Source organism: Nicotiana tomentosiformis, chromosome 7 (assembly GCF_000390325.3).
Source record: "Nicotiana tomentosiformis chromosome 7, ASM39032v3, whole genome shotgun sequence".
NCBI lineage: Eukaryota > Viridiplantae > Streptophyta > Magnoliopsida > Solanales > Solanaceae > Nicotiana > Nicotiana tomentosiformis.
In genome coordinates, this window is record NC_090818.1 from 111,522,603 (window position 1) to 111,541,749 (window position 19,147).

The window sequence follows — 19,147 nt, forward strand, 5'->3', positions numbered from 1 at the left end:
GAAGATGTGCTTATTTACAAAGTTTACCACTACCTTTGTGTCATTAGTAGGAAGAGCAATGGCCTCCACCCATTTAGACACATAGTCGACCGCCACCAAGATGTTCCTGTGACCATTAGAGTATGGGAACGGTCCCATGAAATCAATCTCCCAAACATCAAAGAGCTCTACTTCCAGAATATTTTGCAAGGGCATCTCATGCCTCTTCGTGATTGTTCCGGTTCTTTGGCACCTGTCATACTTTTTAACAAAGTCTTGTGCATCCTTAAACAATTTTGGTCAATAGAAACCCGATTGGAGCACTTTTGGGTGGTTCTATCCCCACCGTAATGACCTCCATATGGAGTAGCATGACAATCATGCAATATTGCATTCATATCCTCCTCAGGGACACACCTTCGTACCAACTGATCTACGCACTGTTTATATAGGAATGGCTCATCCCACATGTAGAGCCTCACATCATGTAAAAACCTTCTTATATTATCGGGTATCAATTCCGGTGGTGTCACCCCACTTGCAATAAAATTCACGTAATCTGCATACCACAAGGCTTCACTCGAGGTGATTGCCAATAACTGCTCATCCAGAAATGTTTCTTTGATCTACCGCCCTAGCTACATGGTTTCGATTTTCTAATCTGGACAAGTGATCAGCTACTTGATTCTCTGTTCCTTTTCGATCTCGATCTCCAAGTCAAATTCTTGCAAGAGGAGGACCCATCGAATTAGCCTTGGCTTGGCGTCTCTCTTTTCAAACAAGTACCTTATAGTTGAGTGATCTGTGTAGAAGATGACTTTGGTTCCCACTAGATAAGATCTGAACTTGTCAAACGCCCACACCACTGCAAGCAACTCTTTTTCAGTAACAATGTAGTTCATCTGGGCTAGATTCAGAGTTTTGCTCGCGTAATAAATAGAGTGAAAATTTTTATCTCTCCTTTTCCCCAGAACAACTCCTATTGCTATGTCATTTGCATCGCACATCAACTCAAATGGCTGCTCCTAATCCGGGGCAATGATAATTGGTGCAGTCACCAATCTTCCCTTTAGCTCCTCAAATACTTTCAGACAGGCATCATCAAATTTGAACGGGATATCTTTATCAAGAAGCCTGGACATAGGAGAAGAAATTTTTGAAAAATCTTTAATGAAACGACAATAAAAACCTGCATGGCCCAAGAAACTGCGGATGCCCTTGATGGAAATCGGTGGGGGAAATTTTTCAATCGCCTCCACCTTTGCTTTGTCCACCTGCAAACCATTTTTGGACAACTTGTGCCCCAAGACTATACCTTCACGTACTATGAAATGGCATTTTTCCCAGTTTAGCACCAAGTTTGTCTCTTCACACCTAGCAAGCACTTTATCAAGGTTCATTAAACAATTATCAAAAGAACACCCAAACACAGAAAAATCAACCATGAACACTTCTACAAATCTTTCAACCATGTCAGTAAAAATAGCCATCATACACCTTTGAAAAGTCGTAGGTGCATTACAGAGACCAAATGGCATTCTCTTGAACGCATATATGCCATAGGGACACGTAAATGTAGTTTTCTCTTGGTCCTCTAGGGCTATATAAATCTGATTATACCCCGAATAGCCATCTAGGAAACAGTAGTATTTCTGTCCGACTAATCTATCAAGCATTTGATCAATAAAGGGAAGGGGAAAGTGATCCTTTCGGGTGGCATTATTTAGTTTTCTATAATCTATGCAAATTCTCCACCCAGTTACAGTTCTTGTGGGAATCAGGTCATTATTTTCATTAACCACTACAGTCATCCCCCCTTTTTAGGCACACATTGGACGGGGCTTACCCATTTGCTATCAGAAATTATAAATACAATACCTGTGTCAAGCCACTTAATCACTTCTTTTCTTACCACCTCTTTCATGATTGGATTTAGGCGACATTATTTCTCTACACTTGGATTGTGCCCTTCATCCATGAGGATTTTATGCATGCAGAAAGCTGGACTAATGCCTCTAGTGTCAGACATCGTCCACCCAATTGCTCGTTTGTGCTCGCGTAGCACTCTCAACAGCTTTTCTTCCTGCAATTTAGACAAGTCAGAAGAAACAACAACAGGTAAAGTGTCAGAACCACCCAAATAAGCATATTGAAGGTGAGGGGGCAAGGGTTTAAGTTCCAGTTTTGGAGCTTCTTTAATCGACGACTTTGGAAGAGGCCCACTTGGCTTATTTAGGGGCCCAAGGGGTTTAATCCCTGCATGTAAGCACATGATGTATCTAGGATATGCATCATCTCCTCAACCTCATCAATCTCCAAGTTGTCAAACAACATGAGTGCTTTCTCTAGAGAGTCGTCTAGATATACACTCGTGTCAATAAGTTTCTCATCCACCTCTACCACAGATTTCATAGAGAGCTCCTCATAATGTTGGGGAAGTTGGATCACCTTTTAGACATTAAAAACTGCTTCCTCATTGTCCACCCTCATAATCATTTTTCCCTCTCTCACTTTAATAATTGCATCACCCATAGCCAAGAGAGGTCGTCCCCATATGATTGGAACTTGTTCATTAGCCTCATAATCTAGGATAATGAAGTCCGCGGGGAAGATGAATTTCCCAGTTTGTAGCAACACATCTTCAATCACTCCTTCAGGGTAGGCTATGGACCTATCAGCTAGTTGCAACATCACTGTGGTTGGTATTGGAGCTCCCAGACCCAATTGTTTGAACAAAGACAAGGGCATCAGATTTATGCTCACCCCCAAACCATAAAGAGCATGACCCACATCGATATTACCAATCCGCACAGGGATGGTGAAACTGTCAGGATCATTAAGCTTTTGAGGAAGCTTGTTTTTGGACTCTTGAAGTGCACTCCTCAGTAAGTGCGACTGTTTCGAATTCAGTCAATCTCCTCTTGTGAGCCACTATATCTTTTATGCACTTAGCATACTTTGGAAGTTTGCGAAGTACATCTACCAATGGAATATTCAATTGAACCTGGCTCAATATAGAAAGGAATTTGTTGAACATGCGGTCATCATTCTTCTTTTGCAATCTTTGGGGGAAAGGTGGCGGTGGCCTTGCAGCATTCACTGGCTCTGAACTTGCATCATCTTTATTTGACTCATGTGTTGCCTTAGGAATCAACTCCCCTCAGGTATAGGCTTGCCCTTTCTCTTCTTTGGCACTTCTTCTAATTCCCTCCCGTTTGTAACTACATTAACTTGAGGGTTCTTCTCTGTATCACTGGGAAGAGCGCCTGCAGGTCTAGTATTTTGATTTGACACTACCTGCCCCATTTGTCTCTCGAGATTTCTAAAATCGGTCCGGAGTTGTTGGTTGTCAAGCAGCAGCTTCTTCAACAAGTCATTTGTGCTCTCCTCTACTTGTTAGGGTGGCTTCTGAGGTTGATTAAAATTTTCTTGGGTCCTATAATGATTCTGAGTCGGCTGATTTCCACCCCATGAGAAGTTAGGATGATTCTTCCAATTTGGATTATAAGTGTTCTCATATTGTGCATGTTGGTTCATCGGACCTCTGCTCTGTTGCCCCACAAAGTAGATAGATTCAGGATTCGTGGGGCACATGTCGCTCGTGTGACTGTCACCACATAATTTGCAGCAAGTAGACATCTGTTGAACATGCTGCATCTATTGTGTTTGGTGAATTGTCATTCTATTCATCCGATTTGCTAATTTTTCTATATTTGCTCTCATGGCTGAAAAGTCATCAAGCTCAATTACACCAGCTGCTTTCTGTTTAATTGCTCTTCGCGATTCCCCATATCCTTGCCAATTATGATCATTAGCAGTGAAATTGTTTAACAGGAGCTGGATTTCACTATACGGCCTCGCCATGCAACTACCCCCACAAGCTGAATCAAGATTCATCTTTGATGTCTCGTCTAGCCCATCAACGAAAGTATGACCCAACACCTCATCAGTCTGACAATGATGCAGGCAGTCTCTGAGTAGCTTCTTGTATCTTTCCCAAGATTGACGAAGAGTCTCGCCATCCTGTTATTATAACCTAAGAATCTGGCTCCTCAGCGACTTTGTCTTCTTAGTGGGGGAAAACTTGATTAAGAATTTCCTTGCTAGATCATCCCAAGTGTGGATTGAGTTCGCAGACTCCTTTTGCAACCATTCCTTAGCTTCCCCCAGTAGTGAAAAGGGAAACAGTGTCATCCTGACATAGTCCTTAGAAACGTTCGGATAATTGTAAGTGTCCGTAATTTCAAGGAAGTTCTGAATGTTCCTCTGCAGGTCTTCATGAGATAAACCCACATATTGCCCAGTGGACCGAATCAGCTGCACCATGTACTGTTTGAGTTCAAAGTGACCCATGATATCAGGCTTCACAATAGCCTGAGTCATATTAATAAGATTGGGCCTTGCAGCTTCTATCACCGGACGCTCTTCATTACCTGCCATCTCTATTGGCTGTGGTTGAATTACGATGTCCAACTCTCTTTCTATTCTAGGTCTAGCTTCGACTTCCCTCCTCACTCTATGAAGTGTTCGTTCTTTTTCAGGATCAAGAGGAAGGAGGTTGTTTGCGGTTCTACTCCTTCGCATTCACGAGAAGATCCTACGTTAACACAAACAAGATAAACTAAAAATTAAAACTTGAACAAATAACTAATAAAAGCTTAACTCAAACAAGTATATAATTTCTAAGTCTCCGGCAACGACACCAAAAACTTGTTACGACCAAACACACTCACGCAAGTATACGTGATCGTCAAGTAAGAGAGTAGTGAGTAGCGTATCATTCCCACGGAGAAATATGATTAACTTTTGGCTAATTCAAACTCAAATAACTTATCAATTCAAGAGATTTCTCACAAAATGTGTAAGTGACTAATTTACTACCTAAGAGACTATGAAGCAATGAACTAACTAGAAATCAACCACAACACTTAAGTAATTTAGAATAAAAATCAGTAGGAGAGAGTATTCCAGGGTCATAGGTTAGCTAACAATCTTGTTGTGTTTTTGGGTTAAAATGACTAATTGATTTATCTGGATTGTTGATTGACATGGTTGATATTACTCATAAGAATCTGTCGAGTTTTTACTCGCCTATTCAAGCTAATTTAATATCTATATGTCTGTGGAATTAAGACTAACAAGAATGCATTTATACTTCCTGTATTTCAACCAAACAAGGCAATTAGGTATATTTCTATCCTAATTACGAATCCGTTCCCCGATACCCGGGTTCAAGAATTTGCTCTATTTAATTCTATATAAAATCTAGAATTCCCACTTTCGCGTTCAACTCTAGATTCGTAGATAGTATTTCACTGTTAGCTACTTAGCAAAATAATTAAAAACAGAATTAAATAAACAACCCAATATGATAAAATCAAACTCGTCAATTTAAATTTAAACATCAACATTCATGTAGCACCCATGACCCCAGAATAATAGGGTTCTTAGCCACTCATGTTCATACAATCATCAAAAATAATGTTTTCAAACGTAAAATCAATGAATACTAGAAGAAGAATGGAAGAATTGATCAAATCCGTGCTCCCGAGTGTTTCGTACTTTTATTTTTCTCTCAAAGTCATGTCCTCCCCCCCTCAAAATAGGTTTAGGTTGACTTTTATATGAGTTGGGGGCGTCTTGGGGTCGAAATAACCGAGTCCTAGTCGAAATTGGACATGTTCCCATTTTGAGCGTCCAGGGCAGTGTGGGACGCTGGCCTTGGCGCTCAACTTTCCAACTTTTTGTTTTGTGCGCCACATGCAGCGCCCCACGCTGCATTTGGCCCTCAAATGTGCACTTTTGCATTTTCTTCTCGTTTTCGCTCCAATTCGCTCACTTTCATCCCAAATCGCATCCGAATGATTCCTGCACATAGAAATACCAATAATTAGCACAAATCATCATATTATACATCCGAAATCTACGAGACATGAGCATAATGCGAGGCGATATACATCAAAATATGCATACATTAAGCCGAATATCAGTGCTAGTATAAAAACCAAAGACCTATGGAAGGACTTGGAAACATAACATGAATATGATGAATCATGGTAACAATAAAAGGGTAAGTTAGCCGTTAAAGCCATAACAAATTTATTAAGAGCTTTCAATAACATATATAAATTTTTAAGTCGGGGATCCTCTACAACTACCTTTACACAAAGCGGCCCTGCCGCCTCACCCCAATGTGTGCGGGTGGAGGTGCAATTACAATACCAGAAACTCTACACAAAGAGGCCTTGCCACCTCACCCCAATATATATGGGTGGAGGTGTATTCACAATACCACAAACTCTACACAAAGCGGCCCTGCCGCCTCACTCCAATATATGCGAGTGGAGGTGTATTCACAATACAACAACTCTATACAAAGAGGACCCACCGCCTCACCCCAACATATGTGGGTGGAGGTGTTTTGACAATGCCACACTTCGGATTCCAAAAACGATAATAGTTTGTACAAAAGAGTTCTCTTTCGAATCAACTATTTGGCACCTTTGGCCTTAGCAAGTGTAAGTTCATAAGGTTTCATCATATGAGAAATAAATGTGTAATCACATTGATTTCATACAAGATCTGCTTTCCAAAAGGGGGTATAACATAATTAAGTCAAAAATAGAGAATCATTAACACACGAGGGTTCTAACACGTTATGCCAATCGGGAATCAATTTTACTAGTTTGAATACCCCACATCAATAGTGCTTCAAGTTCGACTACACATGATAGAACTTTACAAGGATTCGAAAATTCCGATACTAGCAGAAGAGTTTAGCCTTCATACCTTGCTTTGAGATTTTCTTAATTCACTACACAGTTCCGAAAATCCTAGCAACTTTGATCTATTTAGAGACATAGAAAAATTGAACACAAATTAGGAATATATTCATGGTTTCAGCTCATTTGAACATTTATCAAACACTAGGTGTGCAAATTTGATTACAAGGTTCTTCCACAAGATTTCCTTCACTCCACAACTAATTCAATACCAAGAGTTTACTCATACTACTTCAATTACCTCCCCACCATCCTCATTACTACATGCATACATAAATAACAACTTTTATACCCAAGAATCATACTCCCAATCACCCATCTTTTACCTAAACTCGAAATTGAAGACTATGGTTAGAACCTTACCTCTTGGATGAAAATCTTGTGAGATTTCTTGTTGAATTTCAAAGCTTGGACAAGATGCTGATGAACAAGTCACTTGGGACTTACTTCTCTCTCTATAGAACACTCCCATCTTCTCTCTAAAATGACAGGTTGTTATCTTTAAAACGAGCCCCAAGGGCTTTTAATCAAAATAGGGTCGGATAAAAAATTTTAGAAAAATAAAGCCCCGATGCAGATCTGCGGTCGCATATGCAACCGCATAATGCTTCTACAGTCCGCAAAATGGACCGCATAATGGCCCTCTGAAACTGGGCACTTCGGCCTTACTCTGCGACCAGTTTGCGGTCTGCATACCAATTCTACGGTCGCATAATGCACCGCAAAACTCCCCTCCAGAAACTTTCATGCTGGATCTGCGATGGGTTGTGTGGCCTGCGAAATGATTATGCGGCCGCATACTGGACCGCATAATGGTCCAAATATTTGCCCAGATTTCTGCTTCAGTCTGCGGCAGATCTGCGATCGCAGAATGGACTGTAGAAATGCCTTGCACTTCCAAAATTTTTTTCCAACTCCCCAATGCATTGTTCAACCTAAAAAGTCCGAATCGCGGTCTCTATAATCATCAACGCATATGTCTACCTCGGCATCACAAAACCCTGGGTTTTAGGTGAAATATTTTTGGGGCCTTACACATGTGCACTGTGTGATGTAAGGTCTTGATTACATTTTGTTCTATCATATATTAGTCTAGAACTTGCCCCGTGTGTTAGTCAAAGCGGAATAAGTAAGTTTTGCGAGTCTAGGAGATGATATAGGCATTTCTTTCATTGTCCATTTACTTGGTATGCCACCATAAATAAAATTATCCTTAGATAGCCCCTTTGAGCCTATAAACCTTTTCTTTAGAATCCACATTACAAGACGATTTCCTTTTTGTTCTTAGTTAGATCTTTTTGAACTTTTACGTCCGAAAGCACTTAAGCTTCTAGAAGAGTAAGGTAGGAGTTGGGGGTAGCTTTTGAGTAGAACCATAGAAAGGTCAAAAGGTGCATGTATGTTTTGAAAGATCATTTGCCGGGCAACCTAAATTTGGAGAGGTGTTGAAAAAAAAGAGAAAATACGAAAAGAAAAGAAAAATGAAAAAAATAGAAAATACACCTCCTATTCCTCTTAATCTGGGCTAGTGAATGCATAGTTGTGCTTAAAGAAAAAGGGCCAAATTGTATATGATTTCGTGGCATTGCTTGAATTAGTAGTAAAGAGTGTGTATTTCAAAGCTAAAGAGTAGTGTATTAAAGTGCTTAGGATGGTGAGCCACTATTTTTACAAATATAACCTACCCGCCCCTTAGCCTACATTACAACACGTAAAGACCTAATTGATCATAGAGTTCGCAAGCTTAGATTAGTAGATACATACACTATGGGTAAGCCTATGGTACGACCTCGGGATGTACATGAGTTCCTTTATGAGAGTGAGCAAATTCTTTCGATTTGTAAGTACTTAAATTATACTTAAATGCATATTTGAGTGTGTGGACTAATTTCTCTCTTTGATTGTGGTGAGAGCACATGATTTACAAAGGATTGGTAAAATCCAAGCATTTTGAGTTGACACAAGATGTGAGTCATAGTATGGAATGTATTGGAGTCATCTTTTGAGGTTAGGACTTCTAGAAGAAGTCACGTAAATATTTTAAATAGTCTTGACATGGGTCTAATTTTAAAGAAAGATGTCAATAGTTCTTATGTTGGGTTCTGAGTATTGGTATAAATATAAACCATTGTCATTGGTGTGATGCTTGAGTAATTTTTGTTGAAATGTGTTTCTTGCCATTGTACTTAATTTTGAAAGTTGCTCGAGGATGAGCAAGCTAAGAGTTTAAGCACGGGGTATTGATAAACGGTAAAAAAATGTATATTTTTTAGTGTACTTTCATCTCATAAATTGTGTGAATGTAGGAGATTACATGAGTTTTTGTAGTAAATTATGCTCATTACGTGGACGAAAGATGAGCAAAAAAAGTTGATTCCGAACTAAGAGACAAAAGAAGAACTTTGCTTGTTCACTCTTACGTGCACACAAGAGAGTGAACGAGCTAGCTGAGGGGAGCTTGAAAAAAAAAGTAGATTAAGGAAAAAAGGCATGGAAGTGCACAAGCGACCTATAAGGCACAAAAAAAGAAAAGAACTTCGCTCGTTCACTCTCACTCTCGGTTTGACTTTTTTTAATTAAAATCAAACCAAATCAATTATGGTCGGATTTTTTTTCCAATACCAAACCAAATCATTAGTCGGATTATTTTTTTCAGATTGACTCGAATTATTAATTTGGTATGATTTGTCGGTTTCTTGTGTACACCCCTAATTGCATATGCTTTCAATTTTTTTTTGATTTTGTGCATAGTGTATTTCGCTAGTGGTATGTTCCAGATACCTACATTCATCTGTTGGAACCTATAATTGTAAAATTGGTATTGGTGTATTGGTGTTAACTTGAACTAGATCTGCTTTTACTGTGTACTTGATATATATATATATATTCAGAAACTGACTCTCAACCCCTTGAGTTTGGTAGTTTCAGCTTGAATATAACATTACCAATTTTGAAATGTAGTGTACGTTACTCTGTTTGATTCTGCTACAAGTATTGTGCTCTGAAAGTTCTATTTAATATCCAATATATCTAATGTACATAAACATCGAAAGACTAAAATACCAAGTCACTGAAAAATGTCCTTGGTCCTATATTTAGATATTTGAATGGCTCCCCTAATTTAAAGAGCTGAGATATATATTATTAGCTATATTACCTATCTGCAGGAGGAAAACAATTTTCAAGCTCGTTGACTATATGGTAGCAACAGACACTCAAACACTTTACCTAATATTCAAAATGGCAGAATCTCCTCTTTTTCCTTTTTTTATTTCTTATTTTTGGTTTTCTTTCATTCAGAAATTGCCGCATTGTTATTTCCTGCAGTTGCGTTCAATATTGGAGTTTTTAATTGTTTTTTTGTTGGAACAGCACAGTTATGAGTATGAGTACCTTGGTCCACACCAGCTTGCTCTCTCATCCCTTCCACCTTTGCCTATACCTAGGATTCCCCTTTGATTCGGTTGTAGTTTCATAGATCCACATGGGGATCTTCGTCAGATCAAATATTTATAGAGGCTGGAAATAATAGAAGTGAATTAAGAAAAATCACAAATTTTTAGCTCAAATTGTTACATTTTCTCCACAGAAAATGAATCAGAAAATATGCAAAGGAATTTAATGGAAAACCTAAATAAACCCAACAGGAGTGTTAGGATAATCATGTTTCAAGTCATTCTTTATCCTAAAATAGTTTTCCCCAAACTTTTTAATAACATAAGGTTTCGGTACACCAAATAAGAAGCATTTGGATAATATAATCACAATGTTCCTTCCTTTTTTTTTTTTTTTCCATTCAGCGTTCGGTATATCCTTTAGAGCCGACTAATTCGAATTCGTGGCAAACATTCCCGCTTTGGAGTAAAACGCTCTTATTAATGGCGATTTTATCCTAAGGTATGAACTCGACACTTCTGATTAAGAAGGGGTACTTAACACCACCACAACCTTCGGTGCAGGTGCAGGTAATCATAAGATTTATTTGAGTAAATTATCATTTATCTCTCCTTAATTATCTTTTTTCTTCTTCAAATTTTTAGAAAAATTTACATATCATTTATTGGAGCAAGAATAGATTTGAAAAAAGCAACGTCTTCTTGATATTTTAAAGCAACAGCTAAAACTACACTTATTTTTTATTGGAAGAGATTGTTTACCCTAAAATTGAGTAACAATTAAATTTGTACGCAGTTTAAAGGATATGTGATTTATTTCAATACGAATTATTAAGAACAAGAGGTAAATAGGTTAAAGATAAAATAAATGATCAAACCAATTGCAATATGATGATCAAGGCTGATCTTAGGTTGAACAGTAAAATTCGTCCTCGATCAGACCTTCGGTACAAGCTCGGTTGCGAATAAAAAAGAGAACAAATGAAGAACACTTTGAACAATAGCTAGAAGACAAAAATCAACTTTTATTGCTTTGATTTGCGTGTCGCAATGTGTCAGAATAAAGAAAACTTTTTCCTTTATATAGTATGGAATTTCAATCCTAGTACAAGTCTAAATAAAGTAAATTTTTTTTTTCCGGCAAATGTCGATCTGCAGCTGATATTGGACGGGATTCGTACCGTAATATCCGATTGAGGCCGAACATCTCAGCACCCCTACTCATCATGCATAACCGTTCTCTGCGTTTTCCAAGGTCCACGAGCTATACTTGATCTGGGTCCATTATTTCACCGTGCCCGATCTCAGATACATCGTTCATTCCTCTCGAATTTCGATACGAGGGGTTCCTGGGCCTCGATTATGATCACGTCGAGCCATGCTTCCCCTCTATTTCTAAATCAGGGAATCGGGGAAAACTCTGCCTCCGATTTTATCCGTACATATATAGTCCCCTCGTTTTTCGGAAAATAGATTTATCTAAGTGATGTGAAGCGATAATTAACCCCATTTCCTTCTTCCGTTCGCTACAACTGAGTTGACGGATTAGCAAAATGTCCCATCAGTTATGTCGTTCTAACTTCAGACATGAGTTGGTTGACTGTCCCTGAATGCGAAACATCACGCATTGATTACCCTTTCTCTATAAAAGCTTCAATCCCCTTTTCACCTTTTTACTTTCCGATTGCAGAGCTCCTTGATTTACCCTCGAATTCTTCATTTATACATAACCCCTTCAAACCTTCATACATTATTTTTCAAATCTTCATATTTTCATATTCAAATCTCCATACTCACTTTCAAACCTTTAAATCTGACCTTCATACCTTCATCCTTATCTTCAAATCTTCATTCTCACCTTCAAACCTTCATCCTCACCATCAAATCTCATAATTTCCAGAATCCAATAGAAAAAACTTCCAAATATGTGCCTCAACAGACCGCCCCTTCAACTTCCAACCCGGCCACAGATGCTGAGGTGGTCGTTCCTGAGGTGGCCCCGGAACCTCCTATGAAGAGCTTCATCCCTGGAGGCTGCTCCATTGAGACCGACTTCAAAGTCAAGAAAGCCTCCAATCAACAGGACCGAGGTGAGGGGGTATGGAGGTACATATGCTCCGTTACCGAGGACACACTCCCTATCGTTCGGGTGGACTGTAACTGGGAGGACAAGGAAGTGGTCATTCTCGGACCCAATGGGGACATTACCACTCGCGTGGAGGGGTATCTAAGTGTTTAAACTTACCCCTTCATGCTTTCCCCGGTAGGCCCTATAATTCTCAGCTTCTGTAAAAGGTACGAGGTCTGCCTTGGGCAGATTCACCCGTCCTTCTGTAGGATTGTAATCCTCCTCCACCACTTCTTCAACAATACTAAAGCACCTCGATTTACCCTTGACCACCTACTTCGTCTCTACAGTCCCCGATTGTTTGAGGGGGGTTAATCAAGGTTGTTCGTTGAGCAAGCAAAGCTCTGTTCTCAAGCATCAATGAAAATCGAGATCGAGGTTAGCAAGGGAGATTCATTCAGGTGAAAATCGATGATCTCATTCCCCCTGAATTTTTACCGTTCCCTGAAAAGTGAAACTTAGCACGTAAGTTTCTTTCCTTCCCGAGTACTTGGTACTTCTTTTGTTTTTTTTCTAACTGCATGTGCCTATCGTTTTGCAGCAGTCACCTGAACGAATCTCCCATGGTGAATGCTCCTCCCGAACAAGTTTATTTTTATACTTAATCTTTACCTATACTAAGTATTTTTCTCTTTTTCAGGTTTGCCCAAAACCACTGAACTTCGGCCATTGGACGAGGATGAGGCCCCGTCCTCGCTTGCTGAACCCTCCACTTTGGAACATCCGGAGCTCCTGCATAGGAGGATAAGAAGAAGAAAAAGAGAAAATCCTCTAGCTCGCCGGACGACGAGGTCAAGAAGAAGAAGGTAACTGTCCAGGTTCGGAAAAACAATAAAAAGAGTACCCAAGCCAGGGTACTGGACCCCGATTCCCTCTTCTGGCTCAGGGATTACCCTGAAGATGATAAACTAAAGTTCGTCGCTCATTGGCTGACCATTGACGAAGGAGAACAGGCGGCAAGCGGAGAGGGCGGCCCTCTTTAGCTCGGGAGCCAGAAGGAAAATCAGAGGCCACGACCTCTTGGGAAACTGCTCTTGCCCCGAAGGAAATAGTCAGTGTCATTGACATTGTAGAGTTTCCATCTCATATAGAGTCCATGTTCGACGAGGCTCAGGCCGATAAAGAGAAGTCAAACAAGACTGCACGGGGCACTAACGAGGCCCTCAACATGGGCGTGCTGGAGGATTATTCTGGGTTTGGCCACATGGAGATCTTGAAAAAGGACATGTCGTCAGGGCAGGTGAGCCGAGCTCGTTCCCTAAGCTGGTGAGGCAGTTCCCTACTCCAAGCATGGACCCCGACCATAAAAGAATGACCGTTTTTACTATCCCGGCGGACACCCGGGTGCTGTCTGCTATGATGGGCATGGCCAGCTACCTTTGCTGCCTAGTGACCAAAGAGGACAAGCGAAGATGAACAAAGTGAGCACTTACAGCCTCTTCAATGAAGCACAACATGCAGTACACCGGTTAAGTTTCCCCTTCCTTGTGCCCTTTGTGCATTTTATTTAACTCTAGTGTGCCCTTATGATCTGATTGTTTTGTTTTTTAGGCTTCAATGCTCCACCATAAAAGTTTTCATCAGTCTCAGATGGAAGTCAGCCAGACCGAGTTCGATCTCAAGGAGCAAGTTCGTCAAAAGGACATGTACAAGGTCCTCGGTAAGCAAAAAAGGCGAGGCCCTCAAGGATCTCCCTATTCTTTAAGCTGAGTTGGAGAAGGCTCAAAAGGAGGCGTTCTCTGTCAAATGGGAGCATGCCGAACTGGTTGAGAAGGTAAAGATATTCTAGGTTAAAAATGAGAGGTTACACGTATTGACTAACGACGCAACCTCGCAGGTCCAAGAGAAGATAAACCTGATTGACCAGCTCCGGGTCAAGATGAACGAGCTCAAATCTACGACCAAGACACTGAGGAGTAGGATGAACCTCCTGGCCTCATAAAAGGAGGCTACGAAAGAGGAGTTGGCGTCGATCAAGGACTAGCTCTGGGTGGCAAAAGGATAAGGCCGACAAGTGGTCTCTGCTAAATGATGAACTCGGGGCACAACTGGATTCAGCAGTCTCAGAACAAGACGACCTTGGCTGGGAATATACTGCGCTAAAGTCCAAATTAGAGGCAACCTCGATTGATTCCTCCGAGGTCAAAGAAATGCTGTCCCAATACAAAACTGATATGGAGATAGTCGAGGCTCGTTTAAGAACGAAAGCCGAGTATGTAAAGAGGCTGTCCTGGAGGGAGACCCTCGAGGTGATTCACGCTCGGTGATTTGATCCGTCAGTCAAGATTGAAGAGGCCAAGGGGCTTGAGGTCGAGGCAAAAGAATTTATGAGCCCGAAGGTCCCGAATGTTTTGGTGCCGAGTCAAGACTCGGTGAAGATTAGGCGGAGATGCGTGTCTTTTGAAGAGGTTCGTTGATACGTGTTGGGGAAGCAAACAAACAAATGTCTCTGAGGATGCTTTGAGGCTAAGGCTTTTTACCTTCTCTCTATGGGGGAAAGCTTTAGATTGGTTGGAACGTTTTCCAAATCATTCCATTCATACTTGGGATGAACTAGCGGAGAAATTTATTTTAAAGTACTTCTCTCCCGAGCACATGGCCATTCTTCGGGATGGAAAGTTTTAGATTGGTTGGAACGTTTGCCAAATCATTCCATTCATACTTGGGATGAACTAGCGGAGAAATTTATTTTAAAGTACTTCTCTCCCGAGCACATGGCCATTCTTCGGGATGGAATTCTAGCATTCAAGCAGGAGCCTAATGAACCACTACACGAGATATGAGAAAGATATAATACAATGGTGAAAGAGTGCCCCAAAAATGATATGACGGAGAACATGATTCAACAAACTTTCTGATCGTCGGATCCAGTTGTGCATGTCCTTACCTTCTGTGAGAGAATGGAAAGACAATGATTTAGAATTTCAAAGTCATGCGCACGATAAGGAATCAAAGAAGTGAACATTTTCCTAACAGTTCCATAGCCTCCCAATAATAAGTACAGACGTCTCCGTACCGATCTGCGAGACTCTGCTAAACCTGATTGTGACTCATAACACCTATGAACCTAGAGCTCTGATACCAACTTGTCACGACCACAAATTCCTTCCGTAGGATGTTATGATGACACCTAGTCTCTAATATTAGCTAAGCCTATCAATGCGGAATAACATAATAGAAATCTGAAATAAATGAAACTGCAATTCAAATAATTTCAACTCCCAAAACCCGGTAGAAATAAGTCACAAGCTTCTAAGAATTTATTCTAAGTATCTATATACATCAGAGTCTAAAGAGAATAAGGAAAGCAACATAATAAGGATAGAAGTGGACTCCGAGGTCTGCGGACGCTGGCAGATGTACCTTGAAGTCTACGCGTACGTCTAGTTCACTGATTCCTGGTCTAATAGGAAGTACCTGGATCTGCACAAAAAGATGTGCAGAAGCATAGTATGAGTACACCACAACGGTACCCAGTAATTGCCAAGCCTAACCTCGGTAAAGTAGTGATGAGGTCAGGTCAGACCCTACTGGAAATAATAAAAGACAGGGTGAAAAGTTTAACGATATAATAATAATAAAATGACAATGGGAATGAATCAAGTATGTAGTATGTCACAATTTAACTACACAGAATAAGGAAAAATAATACCTCATGGAAGGAAAACAGAAATTTACAACTTTAAGGAAAATACAAAATAACCAAAGGCAAATGCAGCCATAAAAAAATATCAATAAGGGAACTCCCGAGGTATCGCCTCGTAGTCCCAAATCATAAATAAATTGACAATATCTCATTTCCTTATATCATCACGGGAGTCTTCACATTTAATTTTACAGAAAATATTTTCCCGAAATAGCATCCCGCATTTTAGCCACCCTTATCACACCGCATAACTTCTAGTAGTTCCCCTACTAGCCACGCGTATCAAGCCGCCCTTATCTCACCGTATGCGTTTCAACACCTAGACCTTATACCACCGCATGCGTATCAATATCACAATATATCACAATTTGCACCTCAAGTGCCCAAATATTTTAACTTGCCAAAATAAATTAACAACAATATTATTTCCACAATAAGGAGCTCACAGCTCAATTACAATGAATACAAAATCTCACAAAATATTCGGAAGTGAATATCTCAACAAAAATAATATTTCACAAATTTAACACCTTGCCTCAATACCAAATTTTTAATGTCAAATACTTCATATTAATAATAATTCAATTAATAAATTCAACTTTCAAATAATGAGCACAGAATAAAAGAAATAAAGTTTTAACTAAACAGGTAAAGCAATTAGCAGAAAAAATGTCAGGCAAATTTAAAATATAAAAATAGATCAATGATGATGAATATAACCGGATAAAATAATTTAATTAATGTGTAACAGAGATCTACAAAATTTAAAACTAGAGTTTTCAACATTAGCCCGTGTACACACTCGTCATCTCGCGTACACGACTTTCAGCACATCACAATTATCATATCAATACCAATCCTAAGGAAAATTTTTCCCACACAAGGTTAGACAAGTCACTTACCTCGAACGGGTAATTCTTTACTCCGCTATGCCTTTGCCTCATAAATTAGCCTCCGAAAGCCTCGTATCTAGTCACAATTAATTCGATTCAATCAATACAAATTATTGAAATTAATTCCATATGAAAATACTAATTTTCAAACAAAATCTAAAATTTAACTCAAATATCGCCCGTGGGGCCCACATCTCGGAACCCAATAAAAGTTACAAAATATGAATGCCCATTTAACCACGAGTCCAACAGTACCAAAATTACTAAATTCCGACATCAACTCAGCCTCCAAATCTCAAATTTTTATTTTGAAATTCTTAGGCCCAAATCCTCTAATCTCACCTCAAAAACATGTAATCTAGTCGAAATACTCAATGATAATCCAATATTATTCTCTAACAATGATCACAAGAGACTTACCTCAAGTTTTTCCGTGAATTCTCTCTAAAAAATTGCCAAAAACCATATTGAAAATGTCCAAAATGAGAGAAAATCTCGGACCCTTCGAATATATTTTGTCCAGGGCTTTTTCGCACCTACGACTCACTTAGCCGCATCTGCGATCTCGCAAGTGCGGCCCAAAACTCCACTTCTGCAGTTTCCCATGAGACTGCCTTCACTTCTGCGGTGAGCCAAGCGCAGATGCGACTCCGCATCTGCGAATACAATTCCGCACCTGCGCTGCCTGGCTTCCTCACCATTTTCGCTTCTGCGATGCGTGTGCTGCTTCTGCAGTCACGCTTTTGTGAGGCATAGTCCGCATCTGCGGACCTCTCACATCTGCGATGCCAAGTTCTCTTCTGCGAGCTTGCACCTGCGAGCCAATTTCCGTAGGTGCGATTGCATCAGTAGGTAGCAGCAAGTTTCAAGTGTTCTAAGTCCAAATTTGATCTGTTAACCATCCGAAACTCACCCGAGGCCCTCGGAACCTCAACCAAATACACCAACAAGTCCTAAAACATCATACGAACTTAGTAAAAACCTCAAATCACATCAAATAATGCTAAAACCACCAATCATACCCTAATTTAAGCTTAATGAAACTTAAGAATTTTCAACTTCTACTTTCGATGCCGAAACCTATCAAATCAAGTCCGATTGACCTCAAATTTTGCACACAACTCATAAATTACAGAACTTCAAATTTTTAGAATCGGATTCTAACCTCGATATCAAAAAATCAACTCCCGGTCAAACTTCCAAACTTAAGTTTCTATTTTAGCCATTTCAAGTTTAATTGAACTATGGACTTTCAAATCATTTTCCGGACACGCTCCTAAGTCCAATATCACCATACGGAGCTATTGGAATCATCAAAACTCTATTTTGGGGTCGTTTACACATAAGTCAACATCCGGTCAACTATTTCAACTTAAGCTTTCAACCTTGAGATTAAGTGTCCCAATTCATTCCGAAATTTCTCCGGACCCGAACCGACTACCCCGGCAAGTCACATAACAACTATAAAGTACAAAATGAGCAGTAAATAGGGGAACGAGGCTACAACTCTCAAAACGACTAGAGACCGACACCGCCTCCCATATAAGGCCTCATACAGAGCCATCTGAATGCTTGAATGGTAGCCGTTGTTGTAAGCAAACTCCACAAGTGGCAATAAACGATCCCAAACACCCCCAAAATCCATCACACACGCATGGAGCATATCTTCCAATATCTGAATAGTGCGCTCGGACTGTCCGTCCGTCTGAGGGTGAAATGATGTACTCAACTCTGCCCGAGTACCTAACTCACGCTGTACAACTCTCCAGAACCGTGATGTAAACTGTGTACCCCGATCAGAGATGATAGATACAGGTATGCCATGAAGCCTGACAATTTTGCGAATGTAAACCTGAGCCAGCTGCTCCGAAGAGTAAGTAGTAAGCACAGGAATGAAATGAGAAGACTTGGTTAATCTATCCACAATCACCCAAACTGCATCGAACTTTCTCTGAGCCCACGGGAGCCCAATAATGAAATCCATAGTGATGCGCTCCCATTTCCATTCTGGAATTTCTAACTTCTGAAGAAATCCACCCGGTTGCTGATACTCAAACTTCACCTGCTAACAATTTAGGCACCGAGCTACATACTCCACTATGTCTTTCTTCATCCGCCTCCACCAATAGTATTGTCTCAAGTCCTGATACATCTTCATGGCACCTGGATGAATGGAGTACCGCGAACTGCGAGCCTCTTGGAGAATCAACTCACGCAAATCATCTACATTGGGCACACATAGCTTGCCCTACATCCGTAATACACCGTCATCTCAAATAGTGATCTTGGCATCACCGTGCTGAACTGTGTCCTTAAGGACAAGA

The 19,147-nt window shown here is 40.2% G+C and overlaps 1 protein-coding gene across 1 annotated transcript; it reads right to left on the minus strand.

Annotated features, from left to right (window-relative positions):
* Positions 1 to 2,430: 2,430 nt before the first annotated feature.
* On the minus strand, positions 2,431 to 3,285 carry LOC138896207 (uncharacterized). The gene is made up of 3 exons (XM_070180994.1): positions 3,156 to 3,285; positions 2,963 to 3,084; positions 2,431 to 2,874 (listed from the first exon to the last, which is right to left on the minus strand). Exons 1-3 carry the CDS (start codon positions 3,283 to 3,285, stop codon positions 2,431 to 2,433), a joined length of 696 nt encoding a protein of 231 aa, XP_070037095.1.
* Positions 3,286 to 19,147: the final 15,862 nt, after the last annotated feature.

Bases quoted from the DNA above. Each gene is read 5' to 3' on its own strand.
- LOC138896207 (XM_070180994.1), bottom strand. From the start codon at position 3,285: ATGGGGCAGGTAGTGTCAAATCAAAATACTAGACCTGCAGGCGCTCTT. The intron at 3,085-3,155 runs GCAAGCCTATAC...ATGCAAGTTCAG, and splicing joins AGTGCCAAAGAAGAGAAAGG to AGCCAGTGAATGCTGCAAGG. The intron at 2,875-2,962 runs GTAGATGTACTT...AATTCGAAACAG, and splicing joins TTCAATTGAATATTCCATTG to TCGCACTTACTGAGGAGTGC.